This window comes from Chiloscyllium plagiosum, unplaced genomic scaffold (genome assembly GCF_037043375.1).
Source record: "Chiloscyllium plagiosum isolate Xiang-an unplaced genomic scaffold, Cpla_swu_hap1 HiC_scaffold_17, whole genome shotgun sequence".
Lineage (NCBI taxonomy): Eukaryota > Metazoa > Chordata > Chondrichthyes > Orectolobiformes > Hemiscylliidae > Chiloscyllium > Chiloscyllium plagiosum.
The window spans coordinates 54,774,292-54,797,650 of record NW_028270155.1 but is presented as its reverse complement, the minus strand read 5'-3'; the positions used below and the strand labels follow the sequence as shown (position 1 = coordinate 54,797,650).

General features: G+C 40.5%; 1 protein-coding gene across 1 annotated transcript in view; it reads left to right on the top strand.

The window, feature by feature from the left end:
• Positions 1-23,359, top strand: part of LOC122558738 (dynein axonemal heavy chain 5-like) — a 269,744-nt gene that overhangs the window by 207,214 nt on the left and 39,171 nt on the right. The window contains exons 65-71 of the mRNA XM_087996146.1: positions 7,470-7,786; positions 7,956-8,111; positions 8,265-8,447; positions 11,980-12,223; positions 13,742-13,856; positions 14,018-14,208; positions 16,749-16,870. Coding sequence (XP_087852272.1) covers positions 7,470-7,786; positions 7,956-8,111; positions 8,265-8,447; positions 11,980-12,223; positions 13,742-13,856; positions 14,018-14,208; positions 16,749-16,870 — 1,328 coding nt within the window. The remainder of the gene's footprint in view (positions 1-7,469; positions 7,787-7,955; positions 8,112-8,264; positions 8,448-11,979; positions 12,224-13,741; positions 13,857-14,017; positions 14,209-16,748; positions 16,871-23,359) is intronic.

Below are 23,359 nucleotides of genomic sequence, written 5' to 3'. Positions count from 1 at the left end.
CTACTCTTACATGCAACCTACTTGAATTAAGGCCAACATTCCATTAGCCTTCCTGATTACCTACTTCCCATGTGTGTTAGCTTTCAGTGTTTCATGCACAAGTAACCCCAAGTCCTTCTATGTTGCAGCTTTCTCCATTTAAATAATGCTCTATTCTTTTGTTCTCCCTTCCAAAATGAGCAGCTTTGCATTTTTCCACATTATACTCCATTCACCAGGTTTCTTTTCCCCACTTACTATCAATACCTCTCTGTAAACTGTTTACATCCCTCTCGCAATCTGTCTTTCCACCAATTTTTGTGCTGTCTGCAATTTTAGCGACAGTGTATTTGATTTGTTCCTCTAAGTCATTAATATATGTTGTAAACAGTTGTGGTCCTAGCACTGATCGCTGTAAAATGTCACTAGTCACAGGCCAGTAACCTGAAAAGGAACCCCTATTCCTGTACATTGTTTTCTGCCACCCAGTGGGGCGGCACGGTGGCTCAGTGGTTAGCACTGCTGCCTCACAGTGCCAGGGACCCGGGTTCGGTTCCCACCTTGGGGGACTGTCTGTGTGGCGTTTGCACATTCTGAATGGGTTTCCTCCCACGGTCCAAAGATGTACAGGTCAAGATGAGTTGGCCATTCTAAATAGCCCAGAGTGTTAGGTGCATTCGTCAGGGGTAAATGTAGGGGAATGGGTCTGGGTGGGTTACTCTTCGGACGGTTGATGTAGACTTGTTGGGCCAAAGGGCCTGTTTCCATATTGTAGGAAATCTAATCTAAAACCAATTTTGTATCTATGTCAATATACTACCTCCAGCACCATGGGCTGTTACCTTACGACTTTACCTTCGGTGAGGTACCTTGTTGAACAACTTTTGGAAGTTCAAATACAATACTTCTACTGGTTCCTCTCTTTCCACTCTGGTTGAGACTTCCTCTTGAAACTCTAATACATTTGTCAAACAGATTTCCCTTTTATGAAGCCATGTTGACTACGATTAATTAGATTTTCCAAATATTTTGTTATTACTTCATGAATTATTGATTCCAATACTTTTCCAACAATAGATGTTCAGCTAATCAGTTACCTGTTTTTTGCCTCCCTTGCTTTTTGAACAGGGGTGTCACATTGGCAATTTTCCAATCCTCTGCCACTTCCCCAGAATCCAACAATTTTTGGAAAAATAAAATCAGTGCATTCACTATCTCTGTAGCTACTCTTTTAGGATCTGAGGATGCAAGCCTTCAGTGCCACGGGACAAAATTGCTTTTAGCTTCAGTAATTTGTCTAATATTATTTCTCTAGTGATGCTGACGGTATTGAATTCTTCCTCAGTGTTCTTTAGTATTTATAGGATGTTGAGTATCTTCCACTGTAAAGGCTGATGCAAAATAGCTGTTTAACTCCTCTTGTTCCCATAGCTGTCTCCCCAGATTCATTTTCTAAGAGGCCTATGTTCACTTTGACCTCTCTCTTCCTTATTTGCATATTTAAAGAAGCTCTGATTGCCAGATGTTTATATTCCTCACTAGTTTGCCCTTGTAGTTTATTTTCTCCATCCTTATTATTTTTTTAGGCATCCTTTGCGGGATACTGAATTTATTCCAATCTTCAGAGCTATCTTGGAAATTTGCCTCCATGTATGCTTCCCCTTTCAATTTAATCCTCGCCTTAATTTCATTGCTTAGCTATGGTTGGTTAATGCCCCCTCTTAGCATCTTTCCTCCTTACTGGGATGTATTTTTGTTGGCACTATTTAAAATGATTAACATCTTTTGGGTATGTTACATGCAGGCTCACTGTGATATGACATCTCTTAACAGCTCAGTAAGGGCAATTAAGAATGAAAATTAGGCAACATATAATGGCCATGTCAATTCCAATCTGGTGATACAATAAGTAAAAGTTTGAAAAGCTTGCTCACCCCATCAGTCTTGTGCTCATTGATCAGCCTTGCTTCCCGGTCTGGCAATGTCTTAAAAATTGGCATCTTTTATTTTCAAATCTCTCATAGAGTCATAGAAATGTACAGCTTGGAAACAGACCCTTTGGTCAAACCCGTCCATGCCGACCAGATATTACAACGCAATCTAATCCCACCTGCCAGCACCCAGCCCATATCCCTCCAAACCCTTCCTATTTATATACCCATCCAAATGCCTCTTAAATGTTGCAATTGTACTAGTCTCCCTCACTTCCTCTGGCAGCTCATTCCATACACGTACCACCCTCTGTGTGAAAACATTGCCCCGTAGGTCTCTTTTATATCTTTCCCCCCTCACTCTAAACCTATGCCCTCTAGTTCTGGACTCCCCGACCCCAGGGAAAAGACTTTGTCTATTTATCCTATCCATGCCCCTCATAATTTTATAAACCTCTATAATGTAACCCCTCAGCCTCCAACACTCCAGGAAAAACAGCCCCAGCCTGTTCAGCCTCTCCCTATAGCTCAAACTCTCCAACCCGGGCAACATCCTCGTAAATCTTTTCTGTGCCCTTTCAAGTTTCACAACATCTTTCTGATAGGAAGGAGACCAGAATTACATGCAATATTCCAACAGTGGCCTAACCAATGTCCTGTACAGTTGCAACATGACCTCCCAACTCCTGTACTCAATACTCTGACCAATAAAGGAAAGCATACCAAACGCCTTCTTCGCTATCCTATCTACCTGTGACTCTACTTTCAAGGAGCTATCAACTTGCACTCGAAGGTCTCTTTGTTCAGCAATAATCCCTCGGACCTTACCATTAAGTGTATAAGTCCTGCTAAGATTTGCTTTCCCAAAATGCAGCACCTCGCATTTATCTGAATTAAACTCCATCTGCCACTTCTCAGCTCAATGGTCCATCTCATCAAGATCCCATTGTAATCTGAGGTAACCTTCTTCGCTGTCCACTACACCTCCAATTTTGGTGTCATCTGCAAGCTTACTAACTATACCTCTTATGCTCGCATCCAAATCATTTATGCAAATGATGAAAAGTAGTGGACCCAGCACCGATCTTTGTGGCACTCCACTGGTCACAGGCCTCCAGTCTGAAAAACAACCCTCCACCACCACCCTTTGTCTGCTACCTTTGAGCCAGTTCTGTATCCAACTGGCTAGTTCTTCCTGTATTCCATGAGATCTAACCTTGCTAATCAGTCTCCCATGGGGAACCTTGTCCAATGCATTACTGAAGTCCATATAGATCATATCTGCCACTCTGCCCTTATCAATCCTCTTTGTTACTTCTTCAAAAAACTCAGTCGAGTTTGTGAGACATGATTTCCCACGCACAAAGCCATGTTGACTATCCCTTGCCTTTTCCTGCCTTTCCAAATACATGTACATTCTGTCCCTCAGGATTCCCTCCAACAACCTACCCACCACCAACATTAGGCTCACTGGTCTATAGTTCCCTGACTTGTCCTTACCACCCTTCTTAAACAGTGGCACCACGTTAGCCAAGATATCACCATCTATTTCCATACATTTTATATCTTCCATATCCTTTTCCACAGTAAACACTGATGCAAAATCCTCGTATAATATCTCCCCATTTTCTGCGGCTCCACACAAAGGCCGCCTTGCTGATCTTTGAGGGGTGGAAATGTGTTGCTGGAAAAGCGCAGCAGGTCAGGCAGCATCCAGGGAACAGGAGAATCGACGTTTCGGGCATAAGCCCTTCTTCAGGAATCCAAATTGGGGGGCCCTATTCTCTCCCTAGTTACCCTTTTGTCCTTAATGTATTTGTAAAAACATTTTGGATTCTCCTTAATCTTACTTGCCAAAGCTATTTCATGTCTCCTGTTTGCCCTCCTGATTTCCCTCTTAAGTATACCCCTCTGCCATTATACTCTTCTAAGGATTCACTCGATCTATCCTGTCTACACCTTACATATACTTTCTTCTTTTTCTGAACCAAACCCTCAATTTCTTTAGTCATCCAGCATTTCCTATACCTACCAGCCTTCCCTTTCACCCTGGCAGGAATATACTTTCTCTGGATTCTTGTTATCTCATTTCTGAAGGCTTCCCAATTCCTAGCCTTTATCTACGAAATTCTGCCCCCAATTAGCATTTGAAAGTTCTTGCATAATACCATCAAAATTGGCCTTTCTCTAATTTAGAACTTCAACTTTTAGATCTAGTCTATCCTTTTCCATCACTATCTTAAAACGAATAGAATTATGGTCACTGGCCCCAAAGTGCTCCCCCACTGACATCTCAGTCACCTGCCCTGCCTTATTTCCCAAGAGTAGGTCAAGTTTTGCACCTTCTCTAGTTGGTACATCCACATACTGAATCAGAAAATTTTCTTGTACACATTTAACAAATTCCTCTCCATCTAAACCCTTAACACTATGGCAGTCCCAGTCGATGTTTGGAAAGTTAAAATCCCCTACCATAACCACCCTATTATTCTTACAGACAACTGAGATCTCCTTACAAGTTTGTTTCTCAATTTCCCTCTGACTATTGGAGTGGTCTATAATACAATCCCATTGAGGTGATCAACCCTTTCTTATTTCTCAGTTCCACCCAAATATCTTCCCTGGCTGCATTTCCTGGAATATCCTCCCTCAGTACAGCTGCAATGCTATCCCTTATAAAAAAAATGCCACTCCCCTCCTCTCTTGCCTCCCTTTCTATCCTTCCTGTAGCATTTGTATCCTGGAACATTAAGCTGCCAGTCCTACCCATTCCTGAGCCATGTTTCTGTAATTGCTCTGATATCCCAGTCCCATGTTCCTAACCTTGCCCTGAGTTCATCTGCCTTCCCTGTTAGGCCCCTTGCATTGAAATAAATGCAGTTTAATTTATCAGTCCTACCTTGTTCTTTGCTTTGTCCCTACCCGCCCTGACTGTTTGACTCGCTTCTGTTCCCAACTGTACCAGTATCAAGTTGATCTCTTTCCTCACTATCTCCCTGGGTCCCACCCCCCTCTCCCCCCCCCTCCCCTCGCCCCCCCCCCCCCCCCCTCCCCCCCCACCTTACTAGTTTAAATCCTCCTGAGCAGCTCTAGCAAATTTCCGTGCCAGTATATTAGTCCCCTTCAAATTTAGGTGCAATCCGTCCTTCTTGTACAGCTCACTTCTACCCCAAAAGAGGTTCCAATGATCCAAAAATGTGAATCCTTCTCCCATACACCAGCTCCTCAGCCATGCATTCATCTGCTCTATCCTCCTATTACTGCCCTCTCTAGCTCATAGCATCGGGAGTAATCCAGATATTACTACTGTTGAGGACCTCCTTTATAAATTTCTGCCTAACTCTCTGTAATCTCCCTTCAGAATCTCAACCTTTTTCCTTCCAATGTCATTGGTTCCAATGTGTACAATAACCTCCTGCTGGCCCCTCTCCCCCTTGAGAACACTCTGCACCCTCTCTGAGACATCCTTGATCCTGGCACCAGGGAAGCAATACACCATTCTGGTTTTTGCTGCTGGCCACAGAGACGTCTGTCTGTACCTTGGACTAGAGAGTCCCCTAACACAATTGATCTCTTGGAACCCGGTGTACCCCTCATTGCATTAGAGCCAGTCTCAATACCAGAAACATGGCTGTTTGTGCTATGTTCCCCTGAGAATCCATCGCCTGCTACATTTTCCAAAACAGCATACTTGTTTGAAATGGGGATAGCCACAGTAGACTCCTGCACTAACTGCCTACCTCTCTTACTTTTCCAGGAGTTAACCCATCTATGTGATTATATCTGCGTCTTTTCCCCCTTCCTATAACTGCCATCCATTGCATCCTCTTGCTCTTGTAAATTCCTCATTGCCCCGAACTGTCTCTCCTACCAATCCATTTTATTTGATAGGATTCACAACCAATGGTATGTATTGCTGATATAATCCTCAGTAACCCCGTAAACTCTCCCTAAGCTTCCACATCTGACAAGAAGTGCATATCACTCTACTAAAGGCCATTTTTGCTCCTTCACAATCTACAGACCCAGAAAATAGCACTGTCTTATTCCTCTACAAAACACTGCTCCAGGTTAAATTGATAGTTAAGGCTTATATTTTAATTTTAATCAAGAGACATATCTCAATAAAACATATAATCAAGAAATAACCCACTCTACTCACTACTGCAGACTTACTATAAGGCCACGCTTGAATATTCATTTCTGTTTCTATGCTGTGACCTCTCCCAAACAGGTTCCTCCAAGATTACTTGTGAATTTCACTGTTTGATGAGTTTTCCTAGACGTACTCCAATGTCCAGCGATACATGAATTCAAACAGCAAAGGCAGTAACTGTGCAGGTTCACTGCTTTGTCAGTTTCTTTCTCTCTCTCCTGCACTGACCTCATCATGTGCTACCTTTGTCTGTCCTCTCCCTTTTAAAAGTGCTGTTGTTCTGACTTTTTTTTGTCCAAAGTTCCAAAACAATGCAACTGCATATAAAACAAGAATTGATGCTCCTGCAATTCAAGGAAATCACCTCCTATACCTAAAATACCTCAAAAAAGGAGCATCCTGTTACAGCCAGACATTTTTCCTGTCTTCCATTTTGGATTACCCAGAATCCTTTGCCTTGGCTTTTCCCTCTCAAATTGGTAGCCTTTTGCACCTCATAACCTGTGAGATCTGTGCTGACCTCCAATTCTGGCCTCTTGCATGTCCCTGATTTTAATCACGACTCCATTTTCAACCATGCCTGCTTTAAGTTCCAGAGCTCCTCTCTGTCTCACCACTTTTCCCTCCCCCTTTAGGACATTCTTTAAAACCTATCTTTGTAATCCATCTGCCTTACCACCATCTTAAGTTGCTCCATGTTTTGTTTATTCACTAATACTATCATAGAATCCCTACAGTGTGGAAACAGGCGATTTGGCCCAACAAGTCTACACTGACCTCTGAAGAGTATCCCATCCAGACCCATTTCCCTACCCTATTACCGTACATTTCCCCTGACTAATGCACCTAACCCTACACATCCCTGAACACTATGGACAATTTAACTTGGCCAATTTACCGACCTTAAATCTAAAGCACCTTGGAACTTTTTGTTACATTAAAGAAGCCATAAAGTGCAAGTTGTTGTTGTGACAACACTAAGGTAGTATAACATGGCATTGTGTAAACAACAATGCAGAGCATTATTTCTGGGAAAGAATGTAATTAAATTGTTAGACAGAATAATTGTGCAATAATTTCACCACATTGCTGTTTGGCTGAAATCTGAAAAGGTTTGCAAAATCATTCTTGACAATGGCTATACCGTAAGAGTGATGTAATTCCTTTCTTCCAATGTTCTTTTACTCTGTCAATAATCAGATGATATTTTAGCAGTTTATTATTTGTCTGTTTAATCCTTGCAACAGACATGATAAAGGGAAAGCATGACATCTTCTATCTCACAGACGTCAAGAGGGCAGAGTTCATGGTTGTTCAGACTTATCAAGGAAAAGAGCGAACGTTATAGACTGAATTGACTATTCTCATTCTGTGCTTTGCTATGTCTTATGTTTTTTTCACAGGGAATGTTTTGCTGGCAACAGCGTTTCTGTCTTATGCAGGACCATTCAACCAGGAATTTAGAAATCTGTTGTTAAACAGTTGGCAGCAAGAAATAATATTACATAACATTCCATTCACCATAAATCTAAATGTCTCAGAAATGCTTATTGATGGACCCACAGTTGGAGAGTGGAACTTGCAAGGCCTTCCTAATGATGACCTCTCAATACAAAATGGAATCATTGTTGCAAAGGCAGCCCGGTTCCCACTCTTGATCGATCCTCAGTCTCAGGGGAAGACCTGGATAAAGAATAAAGAAGCAAAGAATGAACTTCAGGTAGTGGGCATGAACTGCAACGATAGATTCGTGTTTCTAGTACTTGAGAATCATTTCCCACTGCTTTACAGCGTGATTATCAAGTCGTCGCCTGATACCCTGATAATTATAGAACTGAGTAAACATTAATGTATTTCAAATTTTCTTATAAGTGATTAAACTTTTACAGGTAACATCCTTAAATCATAAGTACTTTAGAAATCACTTGGAAGACTGCCTTTCACTGGGAAGACCATTATTAATTGAGGATGTAGGGGAAGAACTTGACCCAGCGTTGGACAATGTACTGGAAAAAAACTTCATCAAAACTGGGTCTACACATAAGGTGACTTCTAAGTATTTGTATAGTGCATCGTTTATATGGTAATAATTATAATGTGGACATATCAATGTACTTTTAAAAATATTTATTGTTGGGTTATGTCATCATTAATAAACCAGCATTTATTGACCAAAACTCTGGATGTCTTTTCTGCAGGTAAAGATAGGAGATAAGGAGATGGATGTCCTGAGTGGTTTCAGATTGTACATTACTACAAAACTGGCCAATCCCGCTTATACTCCGGAGATAAGTGCTCGAACTTCAATTATTGACTTCACCGTCACCATTGAAGGTCTCGAGGATCAACTATTGGGAAGAGCCATTCTCACTGAGAAACAGGTGATGCAAATCATTCAATTAATGACTTAACATAGAAGTGGGGCTGTCTTGTGGTGTAATGGTAGTGTCCCGACCACTGGACCAAGAGAGGCAGGTTCAAGTACCACCTGCTCCAAAGGTATGTAATAACATCTCTGAACAGGTTGATTTGGAAAATAGCTTAGCATAGAAATGAGCATAATAGAGAATCATCTGCACAATAATTTCAGGGTTTATTTCAATCAAGTGTTTGGTTTTTGGACTATTCTTTTTAGACCGTTTCTACGCAATGTATTCATTCAGTGATTATCAATAAAACTGTTATGCATTATAGTTGAGGTATGTTATGCTGGAACAGTGTCTCTCTCAAAGGTGAGTCACATGAGCACTGATAAGTCACACTAGTGAGACATCAAACGTGTTCTTGGGCTTGATCTGGTTGTTCTAAGTTCTCGCAAAGTGCAAAGCTTGAGGATAAAGTCTCCCTACTGGGTTGCAGCAAACAACGTGTTTGTATGTTCTTTGATCCTAACTGGAGCCTAGTCAGTTAGTAGAATAAAAGCTTTTACTGGAATGGCAAAAGAGGATTAATTACACTCCCACACAGTTTCAGGGATTGGAGGTCATTCCTTCCCTGGCCTAAAAAAGCCTTAGGAAAATAATAAATAGGAGGTGGTAGGAATGTCATTTCACTGAGGTACAGGTCTCTTATTAATGAAAACCCTTATGTTTAGATTGCACCTTTATGGTTACAAGACCCTTCAAATTACTTGCTAGAATGAGATTAACTCTAAGATGTAATAATGTCATGCAGGTTCCCTTCAATTCTGCCAAATTTCCCTCCATATGTTCCTCTCTTTCACTAATCCCTGGGTGGCAGAATCAGAGCTGAAGGTTGGCAGAGTAGAAGGAGTCACATTGGAACAGCTCTCCCTCATTGTCCCTTCACCGGGGGGGGAGTTGTGCTCCCTGAAGCAGATCGTCTGTCTGATCCGCAGAGACAGAAAGCTGATTTACACAATTCAAGACCCTAATTACCAGTATTTTATGGGATCCCTGGCATTTGGCAGGGTGCCCCTTGGCTGTACAGAAAAGCTGCCAGGTTGGTGGAGGCTGTTACTTCTTGTATTGAGTAAGACTAACACATAGTTATAGGCAACTATGGTTGAACACAGCTCAATTTTTAAAAAAAGTATATTAAAACATAAAGTAATGCATGTAGAAAGATTCCTCAGTATATTGTCACTAAAATAACAATATATGAAATATTGACAAGTTGGGTAGCATTCTTACTGTTACAGTAATCACAACTAAAACATGTATGAGTGAGAATCCTTCAGTGAAAATTGCAATAATGTTGCTTAACGTTGAAATTCTGATCTTTCTTATTATCTCCCACCTTTCTACCCATTGCTCGCACCACAACAGAGAGGAAAATTCTGCCCTAGATATATTTCTGGAGGGATAAAAATGAAAATTATAGGAATGTTATGCTAAACCGATCTCAAACCTTGGTTAGACCATATTTAAAGAGTACTGCGTGCAGTTCCGGTCACTGCACGGTGGAAAGTATACAGAGGCCCTGTAGTGGGTGCAGAGAAGTTTGCTAGAATGAAGACAAAAAAAATGGTGGGTATATATTCAGGAAAGATTGCCAGGCTGAACTTCCTTTCTTTTGGAAAAAAGCCTGGGGAATAATTAATAGAGGTCTTTAAAATCATGGGAGGTTTTGATACAGTGGATATAATGAAAATGTTTTTTCTTGTGCCATAGAAATAAGGCAAGTTGAATTATTAATGAGATGCAAATGCATGGAAATAGTGTAGTTGCTGCAGAATAGTGAGGAGAAAGTGAGGTCTGCAGATGCTGGAGATCAAAGTTGAAACTTTATTGCTGGAACAGCACAGCAGGTCAGGCAGCATCCAGGGAACAGGAGATTCGACGTTTCGGGCACAGGCCCTTCTTCTTCTGCAGAATAGTGAGGCTCAGGAATGGCCATTTAAAGCTTCAGGGGAAAACCATAAAACTTCTTCAAAAACCTGATTTTGTTTTGTAAAATTCTCATTGTATTTTCACAATTTACTCAGCATTACCCATGTCCCACCAGGAAGAGGAATATTCTGTCGAATGAACTTGGCTGCTATGGCCTGGATCTCAATTACAGTGAGGAAGAAAGCTCCCCTGCAATCTGAAGACCTAAATTATTTGGCCTCTCATTGTAGGACGACCTTCTCATGCCTGAGCCTAATCTAGTGAACTTTTGCTGTGCTGCTTCCAGTGCAAGTTTATCCTTTTTAATGGAGACCATTAGTTTAGATGTGGTCTCATCAAATCCTCGCTTAATTATTCTTAGACTTCAACTCCCTTGTAAAAAAGGCCAACATGTCAGTTGTCGAAACTGCTTTCTGCACTTACATGCTAACCTTTTATGTTCCTTGTATCAATACATCCAAGTCTCGCTGAACATCAACATTTACAAGTTTCTTGACCTTAAAAAAAGGTTTTTCTGTTCTCATGACCTCACACCTCAGTATCTGCCACTTTGCCAATTCACTTAATCTGCCGGTATTTCTTTAAAGCTATTTCAGTTCTTCCTTATAGCTTGCAGTTCCATTTAGTTTGTATCATTAGCACACCTTAGATATACTACTCTCCATTTTCCTCCAAGCCATTAATATAAATTTAAGTAGCTGTTACTTCCAGCATTTCAGTAGCCATAGCCTGTGGTGCATCAGTTAGCTCAGTTGGCTGAATGCATGGTTTGTGTGCAGAGTGATACCAAAAGTGGGGTTTCAATTCCTGCACTGGCTGAGGTTACTAAGAAGGTTCTACCTTCTCAACCTTGCACCTCGCCTGAGGCATGGTGACCTTTAGGCTAAACTCCCCACCAGTTGTTTCTCTCTCATCAGAGAGCAGCCCTATTGTCCTCTGGGACTATGGCAATTTTAGTCACCGATTACATGTTGAAAAGATTCCATTTAGCCTTATTTTTTGCCCATGAACCAGTCTGAATCCATGCTAATTTATCATCTCAACTCTATGAGCTCTTATGTTTGTGTATTGTTGTGTATTAAGCTTTTGTGCTGCATCTTATCAAATGCTGTTTGGAATTCTAAGTCTGTTATATCTACTAGTTCCACTTTATCTACTCTAAAGGTGCTATTAAAGCTTTCAAACAGAGATTTCCATTTCCCGCAGAAAAATTGCTTTGCGGGTCCTGCTGTTGGTCTATGCAAACTGGGGACCTTGTCCTTAACCCAGTGTTGGGATCCTGAGGTTTGTAGCAGAATTCAGAACAATGTTAAAGACCATTTTGAGCCTGTGGTAATAATTATTCTTTGACAAATAATCTGCAGTATTGAAACAAAAGGATGGAAACAACGTTTAGTTGGAGAATGGTAAATGCAGTCTCAAAAATATACTGTTAGATAAACAATGTCCATTTAGGCTTTAAAGTATAAAGTTTTCAAGTAGGAGAGTTATTTCTTTAAAGCCAGAAGTAGAGCTTAATTTGTATTAAACTGTAGATATTTGTGTCTGAATTTATTTTTAGGAACTGGAGAGAGAGCGAACAACTCTGATGGAGGATGTAACTGCAAATAAAAGGAAGATGAAGGAGCTAGAAGATAACCTACTTTACCGGTTAACAACTACCCAAGGTTCCCTGGTGGATGATGAGAGTCTGATCATAGTGCTTCAAAACACCAAGCTGACAGCTGAAGAAGTAACGAAAAAGTTAAAGACAGCAGCTGAGACAGAACTGCAAATAAATGCTGCTAGGGAGGAGTACCGACCAGGTAGGTCAGAACTCTGTGGAATCTGATGCATCAAATCAATCAGTATACAAAACTCTTTTCTTCATAGATTCTGCACTTGACACTTCAGCTTCCATCTTTGTATTTGAATTTCTTCAGATTCAACCGCTCTTTATTTCGGCATTAATGATCAAACTGAAAAAATAAAAAATATGTAGAATCAGACTGTGGCTTTAAACTAAATAAGGGAACTCCTTGAGTGTTCAGAACTGCCTATTGTTACTTCATTATTTATTTTTAATTAGTTAAAAGTTTTGCTGAAAAAAAAGACACATTGAAGGATTTTATATTGCACTCAGCAGGAAAACTTGCAACAAATAGCAAGTTATGGCGGCTAGTACAAATTACAGCATTTAAAAGGCATCTGGATGGGTATATGAACAGGAAGGGTTTGGAGGGATGTGGGCTGGGTGCTGGCAAGTGGGACTAGATTGGGTTGGGATATCTGGTCGGCATGGATAAGTTGGACAGAAGGGTCTGTTTCCATGCTGTACATCTCTATGTCTCTATGACTTTATGACTCTCAGGGAAAACCTTTATTGGACTGAATTTATGAGATTGCCAATTAGGTCAATATTATTGTGTGAGCAAATGTAGGAATCATAATGCGTATATTGGCCAGTAAATGTAGGTTTGTGGTAGGGCACCCCCAGTTGATTTCTCAACCAAGACATGAAGGAAAGGATGCTAATTTGACTGCCCATTTCAAAGATGAATTTGGCCACAGGATGGAATGCATTAAGACATGTACGCAGATCCTTTATATAGCTTCAAATCATCTATGTGTCATCAATGTATCAGAATATGCAAAGGGTAAGAGGTTAGGTGTTATGTTTCTCATAAAACCCAACAAACATGTTTCCGAGAGCTGGGTCTAGCAGAGTTCCTGTAGCAAAAACTATTTATTTGCACATACGTATCATTAAATTCATATGAGTTCATAGTTTAATGAATTTTGATTCACCCATTGGTGGACAGTCTAGAGACATGACACAGCGCTGCAGTACTTGTGTTAATTGTTCTGATGAGTCCATGATGAAAAGCTTTGAAAAAATATTCAATAATATTCAGCAATATTCAATTGCTGAAAAAATATTCAGCAATATTCAAATTCCAGACTGCCTATGACTCTTCCAAAATAAGTAAATCTCTATGCTATCATTATATTATATCTTTCTTATGGTAGTACATCCTTCTAAAACATTCAGTACAGTTTCCTCAAATGAATGTTTGAAGTTAAGAAGTTTAATCCACAGAAAGCCTGATTTAAATGTGAAAGTTGGAATGTAATTTACTAAACTAGTTCTATGAACCAATTTGAGCTTAAGACACAATTGAAGTTACATAAAAGGCATGACTGTTTTTAAAACAAAAGAGGGTTTTCTGGGCAGTACTGGAGACCTAACCGCTGGAAAATGTTTGGATTTAATATTAACTTTGTGTTGCAGTAAATTATCATTGTAGTAATGATTTATTGTGCATCATTTTATTTCCTCACAGTTGCTACAAGAGGCAGTATTCTTTATTTCTTAATTGTCGAGATGAGTATGGTGAACGTGATGTATCAGACTTCCCTGAAGCAATTCCTTGGGATTTTTGACCTGTCACTAGTCAGGTTTGGTACCATGTCCTATTTACTTGGATTTGCCAGTCAAATCTATTTTCTTAGTTCCTGTTTAATCCACCCCAATTTTGATTATGATTTCTATTTTATGTCTTTGCATTCTATTTTGTGTATATTTCATTTTACATTTAACGTATTTGTAATTCCACCAGGTCTGCTAAAAGTCCATTCACTAGCAAGCGAATAGTCTGCATTATTGATTATATGACCTATGAAATTTACACCTACACTGCTCGGGGATTCTATGAGCAACACAAGTTCCTTTTCACACTCTTGCTTACTTTAAAAATTGATATGCAATGCCACAAGGTTAAGCATGATGAATTTCTCACACTCATTAAAGGTATGTTGGTTCATAAGTAGATGAAGTTGAACTTTTATAAATTGTTACAATGATTTTGTGTTAGCTAAGTTGGAGAAAAAAAGGAAGAAAATCACATTTTTACTTCGAATCTAAATTAGACAATGGAATTCGCTGTGCACAAAGGGTCTGTCATATTGCTTCACATCAGTATTAACTTGCACTTACATAGATCCTTTAACATTCTAATAAAATGATTTGGAAACCATCATCTTTAATTCTCAATATTTATAATGTTATAAAATGTGCTTGTTCACATTCTCCATTTGTATTTTTTTTGGCTTGCTTTGTACAGGGTCTGGCATTTTGCCTAAGAGAGGATTCAATTGAGATATTAGGCAAAACATATGTGCATTTAATTCAGGACAGGTTCCCTCTGAATTGTTCACTTAAAGCTATGTGGATATATGACTGATCAATACTATTTCTATGAAAATATACAACAACTTTAAAAGCATCATAAAGTCACAGAATTTTACAGCACAGAAGGAGGTCATTCAATCTACCACGTGAGCCAACCCACTGAAATAACAATCTGTATACTGTTCTTCCTATTTGGAGGTGTCGGTGTTGGACTGGGGTGGAAAAAGTTAAAAATCACAAGACACCAGGTTCTAGTCCAACAGGTTTATTCGGAAGCACCAGCTTTCTGAATGCTGCTCCTTCATCAGATGGTTGTGGAGTAAGATCATATGACACAGAATTTATAAACGGGTGGTATTCAGTGTTAGCGAGTTTTGAGAAGATTTGTAGCTTAGGTTGAGGTTCTGGATATAGTTTTGCTCGCTGAGCTGGAAGGTTCATGTTCAGACATTTCGTCACCATACTAGGTAACATCTTCAGTGAGCCTCCAGACGAAGCACTGCTGATTCCTGCTTTCTATTTATACGTTTGGGTTTCTTTGGGTTGGTGATATTGTTTCCTGTTGTGATGTCATTTCCTAAGTGACATCACCACAGGAAATGATATCACCACAGGAAATGACATCACCAACCCAAAGAAACCCAAACATATAAATAGAAAGCAGGAATCATCAGCAGTGCTTCTTCTGGAGGCTCATTGAAGATGTTACCTAGTATGGTGATGAAACATTTGAAAATGAACCTTCCAGCTCAGCGAACAAAACTATATCCTGGTATTCAATGTAAATTTTACAAATTACTTGCATCATAATTCTGTCAGTGATATTTTTCAGTTTTAATTTTGGTGGGCAATGTATCTGACTTTACATGGAATTTGTTAATAAGACAAAAAACCCTCAAGGCATTTAAGGGATAGATTGTTTTCCAGATGGACGAACCAAGATCATCAGTCTTCAACACTTAAATTGATCTTCATATGTTGTAGAAATTTTAATAAACTTAATGAAAATAGTTCTTCAGCATTTTAAGGATAATTTTGGCTTTGTATGATAGTGTAAAATGAATGATATAATTTTTATTTCCATTCTCTTCTGTAAGAAGAGATGTAATACAGACACCTATTTGCTTTCATCGATTTTACACAAACTTGCAAAGTCAAGATAATCACCAATAGTTTCTTCAGTAAAATATTTAATATTTATGACACAGCTGATGCAGGAAGTATCTCTCCTTTGGTTTACCTCTTTACATTAGAAAACATTGTTTTACTGAAACTGCAGTGATACTGTAGAAGATATTGCAAACTCAAACAAGTAAAATAACTATCTGGAGGTGACTTCAATTTCTTGGCATTAGTGCTTTCAACAATCTCTTGAGGTGCACAACTATTGATATTCCACATATTCAGAATTGCCTTGCAACAATTCTGAGGGTGGCTGAGTGGTTAACACTGCAGCCTCACAGCGCCAGAGACTTGGGTTCAATTCCAATCTTGGGCAACCGGGCAACCGTCTTTGTGGAGCTTGCACATTCTCCTCATGTCTGTGTGGGTTTCCTCCCACAATCCAAAGATGTGCAGGTCAGGTGATTGGCCATGCCAAATTGCCCACAGTGTTAGATGCATTAGTCAGAGGGAAATGGGTCTAGGTGAGTTGCTCTTTGGAGGGTCGGTGTGCACTTATTGGGCCAAATGGCCTGTTTCCACACTCAGGGAATTGATTCTAATCAAGCATTGCCAAACTGGATATGTGACACAACCCTAAATAGTAATTACTTTAGGAATATGCTGCGTTGTATATGTCTCCCATCTAGTGTCATATACCAAGCAATTAGAGTCTACTTGCTATTGTGTTCTCTAGTAAAATGCATTAACTCCAGAAAATAATTTTCCTAATTTGGATATATATGAAAAAACATATTTTGGGATGTCAAACCTCTTTTAATTTATCACGGTAAGTCTGCCTTCAGATCTCTCTATACTGTAGGGAATATTCCCAAGTATAGAGAGTAGCTCTGCAGCTATCGCTCTGTAACCAGTGGCCAATTGGTTTCAGATAGTGAATCCTGTAACACTTATTGAAATGTGAAGTGCTAAATTTATCATGTTTCTGAGTGTGGTCTGCATGTTATATACACTGTCATGTAAATTCAAAATTCCAGGTGGTGCTTCTCTTGACCTCAAAACATGTCCTCAAAAACCTGCCAAATGGATTCTTGATATGACTTGGCTGAATCTGGTTGAACTTAGTAAGCTTAATCAGTTCTTCAACATCCTGGTCCAGGTAAGATTGAAGGCATCATCAATATATTATTGTGGTGATGAATAATAATAATTTTTCATTGAATTTTTGATTCATATTTCAACAAATATTGAGGCATGAGATTAATGTAAAATGTTTGTGTTTGACTCAGCAATTCTAATAGTAAATTTGAATCAAGGTTAGAGCATCAAATCCCAGCTTTGACATTCAAACTTGCAAGCCCTCAATCTTATGAATTGGTCATTTGTAACACTGGCCATTTGACAATGAGCCCAGCTCTCAAATAATGGGGAGAAGCGGTTTCTACCTTCTGCTCTGCATTAGAGGGATCAGCACTGGCTCAGGAACCTGTTGTTTTATCAATGAGCTACGCCCCAATTCTTTAACTCAGTCATGGCATTGATATACATCTTCCATGTTTCCTATGGGCTTGTTAAGATCTGCACTTTTGGCTAAATCCAACTTGCATCAAGTTTTTTTGGAGGGATTTCTGTGAGGGCTTATGGGTTATTTTGATACATGTTACCAAACCCAACTCAATAACTGCCTATCCCACCCCAGTAGCATCCATAACATCCGATCTGTGTCCCACCCTCACATAAGCTGTTCGCAGAAGGAGAACAACCCACAATAGTGCAGAAAGACTCCCAAGTTACTCTGAAGATGTACTGAATGTCACTGAAAACTTTATTTTAAACAAATATGTTTAATTTTGGGTCTCTTACTTATTGGTTTCCTGGAAGGTTAATCCTTCCTGTTTATTAACAGATTTCTGGTGGTTGCTGCTGCAGTCTGTAGCAGGCGCATAAAACGAAACGAAGGGCAACAATTCTAACCATTTAAAAATAGATTACAGAAACAGTAACATCTGCAAAGTGCTGAGATTCACTTGTCCTGAGGACAGTATGATATATGTGCAGTGGTCAGGAATCAGCTGCAAGGTGACAGCAGCTGGTGAATTAAATAAAACTGAGAATTAAAATTGCTGTTTTTCGAAAAGAACTTAATTAAATTGCAAGTCCCCTTTACGGCTGACCCATATATAAAAATAAATTAAAAGGACTCAGATGTTTTGGGAGCTGGGCAGACATCAGCAGGCTATCGTGGGAAATCAGAACAGAGGAGCAGTGATGTGTTTTATGGAAACTGGGAACAGACTAACTGGTGTCATCAAACGCTGGGGGTATTGAATGCAGAGAATAAGAACTGGTGAGATGCTGACCTGTATTGCATCAACCAAAAGACAGATTATGGTGCCCTGTTGTAACCAAAGACAATTTCTTACAATTTTGAATACTGTTGTGTTGGAAGGCTTTTTGCTTCCGTTGATGTTTACTATTTGCATGAAGACTTAGAAAAAGCACTAAAGAGCATAAGACCAAAGACTTAGCTAAGTCAAGAGTATCAGGACCAGTAAAGCTCTGAAACAGCTAGGCTGAGAATTTTGGGGCTTTAGAATGTTGCGGAGCTGGGTGAAGAAGACAATAGCATGCTACAGAAGATGGGAGCAGATCACAAGCATTATGAATAGCAGGATATCATTGAGCAGCAATGTGGTCAATGTTATCAGCAGTGTTGAGTTTGTATTGATAAAGGGAAGTTGATAGATATAGTAATTTAGATTTTCATTTCAATGGATGTGGAATATTTGGATTCCCCCACAGGAGATTGGTTAGCAAAATTAAAACATATGGGATAGGTGGTCATGTCTTGGCACAGATTAGAGATTCTTCCTGGGCAGGTATGTCAGGTATGTATCCGGCTTATCACCATACTTGAATGGCCTTTGTTTTGCAAAGGAGATCTCTCTCTTCACTGTCTGAGTGAGTGCGGAGTTCAGAGCAGCCCGGAGAGCTGTAATCCACTTTAACTTGGTCACAATGGCCTGTCAAAGTACACTCTCTCAGCTACCTTCAACTGGGTCTCAAGCATACGCTTCTGCTCCCCCCTCTGTCACTTCTGGGGTCATTGAGTAGGAAATAATTATATCTCTAGCATAGGCCGTGGCAGTCTCCCAGAGCACGGACGGGTTACAGGCTGTACCCAAATTAATATCCCAGAAAATTTTAAACTCCTGCAAAAAGTACTCAATAAACTTACTGTCCTTCAGGAGAAAAGGATCCATGTGCCAATGCTGCAAGCCTGTCCCATCACCTCTGACCTTAACCTCCAAATACACTACCGCATGGTCAGAAACGGCTATGTTCCCAACTCTACAGGACAGTACCAAATCCAAAAAGGCTGGTGGAGTAAAGAACTTATCAATCTTTGTGTGGCACTTGTGTGAGTTAGAGAAGAAAGTAAAGTCCCAACCCTTGGATGAAGGCATCTCCACACATCCACCAATCCCAAATCCCTACATAAATCCACCAGTTGGTTGTATTGCAGGGAGGTGCTTGAGAGACCCCTAGGCATCCTGTCCAGCTCAGGGTCCATAGGATGATTGAAGTCTCCCCTATAATCGTGTGGCGCACTCCAAGGGACATCAACCTGGAAAGTGCATCCGTTAAAGATTTAAGGGACTGTGCCGGGTGGGGTTAATAAACATTCAAAGTACCATTCTCCTCTCCATGTATTAGAGCTTTGAGGATCACAAACTGCACATATTAATTTGGTCTAACAGCTGAAATGGGAGATTCTTCTGAATGAGTAGAGCTACTCCCCTGCTTTTGGAATTAAAAGACGAGAAGTACACCCAGCCGAACCCTCCCTGCTGCAACCTTAGATGCTCCTTATCATCTAGATGTGTTTCTTGCAACAGAGCGTCATTGACCCTCTCCTTTCCAAGACTTGAAAATATTTTCTTTCTCTTAATTAGTGAGTGACTCCCCTTAATATTCCAGGTGCTCCATTTAAATGAGCTCCTAGCCATAGCCATCTGAAACAGCCCATGACCCCCCAAGAGGAAGAACCTGACTCACAATGTGCAGAGTGGAAACAGTAAAAAAAAATTGTCTAATCTGGAAAATACAACTATAAAAACTACCAAAGCAGAACTTCTAAAAACTACTCCTATAGTAAGCCAACACAAAAAACAGATAATAGGAGACTTTCCCCCTTGCCCATAGCGGGCACTCACACTATCCACTAACCCCTCCATGGCTCCTTCTAGCTGAAGCCGCGCCCCAAACCCAGGCAAAACAAAAGTAAAGAATACATGTATCTTATAAAGGGAATTAGAAGTGGGCATTCAGCCTGTCTCACTCATACATCGACCCCAGTTATTACTGATAAAAAAAATCCTAAACCAGGAGAAAGAAAAAACAGGGAATAATAAAAATTGAGAGGGGAGAAAGTAAAAAGACCCTCATATATTAAAGGGGCAAAACCAAGTAAACAACAGAGAAAACAAAGGAAACACTATTGTCCATATTACTTGAACTGGCCAGTCTATTTTAAAGTGTTCAGGAAGTCCTTTGCCTTTTCTGATGAATCAAAAATATACACGGACCCGCCATGGCTGAAATGTAACACTGCCGGGAACCTTACAGAGTACTGAATATTCAAATCTCTCAGCCTCTTCTTTACTTCATCAAAGATCTTCCTCTTGCAGTGCACAGCCACCGAAATGTCCTAAAATAACATAATTTTTGATCCCTTGTAGATCAGAGACTGTGGATCGTTCCCCAGTGTTCTGGAAGCTTCCAATACCATTTGCATGTCTCTATAATGCTGAAATCTTGCCTGGGTTGTGGTGCAGAACTCAGCAGGGCAGACCTATTAGATCGCTACCATCTTGAATCCCCTCTGGAGGGCATGTCTTATGAAGAAAGGTTGAGGGAGCTAGGGCTTTTTTCATTGGAGCAAAGAAGGATGAAAGGTGACTTGATAGAGGTCTACAAGATGTTGAGAAGCATAGATAGAGTAGGTAGCCAGAGACTTTTTCCCATAGTGGAAATGTCTATCATGAGGGGGCATAATTTTAAGGTAATTAGAGGAAAATTTAGGGGAGATGTCAGAGGTAGGTTCTTTACACAGAGAGTGGTAGGTACATGGAATGCACTGCCAACAGTGGTAGTAGAATCACGTACATTAGGGACATGTAAGCAACTACTGGATCGGCACATGGAAGTTATTACGATGAAGGGTATGTAGGTTTGTCTGATCTTAGAGTAGGATAAAAGGCCAGCACAACATTAAGGGGAGAAGGGCCTGTATGGTGCTGTAGTGTTCGATGTTCTATGTTCTATGAAATGCTTGAATACCTTATTTAGATTAGATTAGATTAGATTACTTACAATGTGGAAACAGACCCTTCGGCCCAACAAGTCCACACCGACCCACCGAAGCGCAACCCACCAAGATCCATTCCCCTACATTTAACCCTTCACCTAACACTACGGGCAATTTAGCACAGCCAATTCATCTAACCTGCACATTTTTGGATTGTGGGAGGAAACCGGAGGACCCAGAGAAAACTCACGCAGACACGGGGAGAATGTGCAAACTCCACACATATTTGTTTGGAAAATGTCAGTATGATATATGTTCCATTGACAGAAGGTGGATGAGGACAAGCAGTACGTTACATTAGTTGTAACATAGGCAGACCATTCAGCCCATTGAGCCTGCTTTGCCATTTAATACAATTATTGCTGATCAGAATTTCATTGCCTTTCACCCATACTACCCCAATAACTACGCTATTAACAATAAAAAATGTATCAAGCCCTACTCCAAATATACTCGAAGACTGAGTTTCCACAGCCCTGTGGGGTAGAAAATTCCAAAGATTCACCAGCCTCCAAGTAAAATGATTTCTCCTCATCCATAATTTAAATGGCATCCCCTTAATTTTAGATTTTGCCCCCAGGTCTGAACTTGCCAAACAGGCAAAACGTCTTACCTGCAGATATCCTGTCTGCCCTGTAAGCACTTTGTAGGTTCCATTGAGATCAGCTCTCTTTCTTCAAGACTCTGGAGAATACAGGCCTAGTCTGCCCAATCTCTCTTCATAGGACTGTACCACCATCTCTGGAACAAGTCTGGTGAACCGTCATTATACTCCCTCTATCATTCCTAAGGTAAGGAGACTAAACTGCATACAGTACTCCAGGTGTAATCTAACCAAGCTCTTATACAATTGAAGCAAGACTTGATTACTCCAGTACTCAAATTCTATTGCAATTAATATTCTGTGACTATTCCTAATAGCATCCTGCACGTTAGCCTTCAGGACTTATTGATAAAGACACCTAGGACACTTTGCATATCTACACTGACCAATCTCTTACCATTTGAGAAATACTCTGCATATTTGTTCTTCCTACTATAATGGATAATCTCACATGTTTCCAAATTATATGCCATCCATCATGACCTAAGCTACTCACTAAGCCTGTTGAAATCTTTCGCATAACACAGATTGTTGCTTAGTTTTCTATCATCTGAAAATCTAGAAATACTACATTTGTTATAGACTCAAATCACAGAATCCCTACAGTGTGGAAGCAGGCCCTTCATCCCAACAAGTCCACACCAACCCATCCTGACCCATTCCCCCTACCCTATTACTTCACATTTACCCCTGACCAATGCACCTAACCTGCACATCCTTGAACACCAGGGACAATTTAACATGGCCAATTCACCAAACCTGCACATCTTTGGATTGTGGGAGGAAACCCACACAGACATAGGGAGAATGTGCAAACTCCACACAGACAGTCGCCCGAGGCTCGAGCTGAAAGGCAGCAGTACTAACCACTGACCCCCGTGCCACCACGGTGTTCCTCGCATCAAAACCTTGATATTTATTGTTTATCGCTGGTACCTAAATACTAATCTTTGCAATATCCCACTAATCACAGCCTTTCAAAGTGAGATTGACCTGTTTATCCATACTCTCTGTCATTCATACAGTCAGGACTGCCTCCCATTCTCTATGAGAGAAGCTAATATCTCCCTTATTCTCAAGAGAGGGAAAGCCCCCGAGGACTGTCCTTCGTACAGGCCCATCTCACTGTTAAACGTGGATTTTAAAATCCTGGTGAAAACGCTGGCACTGAGGTTGGAGAAGGTCTTGCCCTCTATTGTAAAGGAGGATTGGGCAGGTTTTATTAAGGGCCCCAGCTCCTCTAATAATATTAGAAGAGTACTGAATATGGTCTGGGTGTGCCAGCAAGGGTTGATTCTGGGCTTGGTAGTCTCCCTGGATGCAGAGGAAGCGTTTGGTCGGGTAGAGTGGCCGTACCTCTTTTATGTCCTAGAATGGTTTGGCCTTGGGGGGTGGTGGGGTTTTCGCCAGGTGGGTGGCAGTATTATATAGCAACCCTAAGGCAGTGGCTCTCACTAATGGCATAAGGTCTGACAATTTTAATATTGCTAGAGTCAGCCGACAAGTGCCCCCTTTCAGCACTGCTGTTTACATTAGTGATTGAGCAATCCGGAGGGACCCCAATATAGTTGCCCCGAAGGTGGAAGCGGGGTGCGTAAAATCACCCTTTATGCAGATGACGTCCTTCTTTTTCTATCCAACCCGACAATATCGGTGCCCCGTTTAAAAGAAAA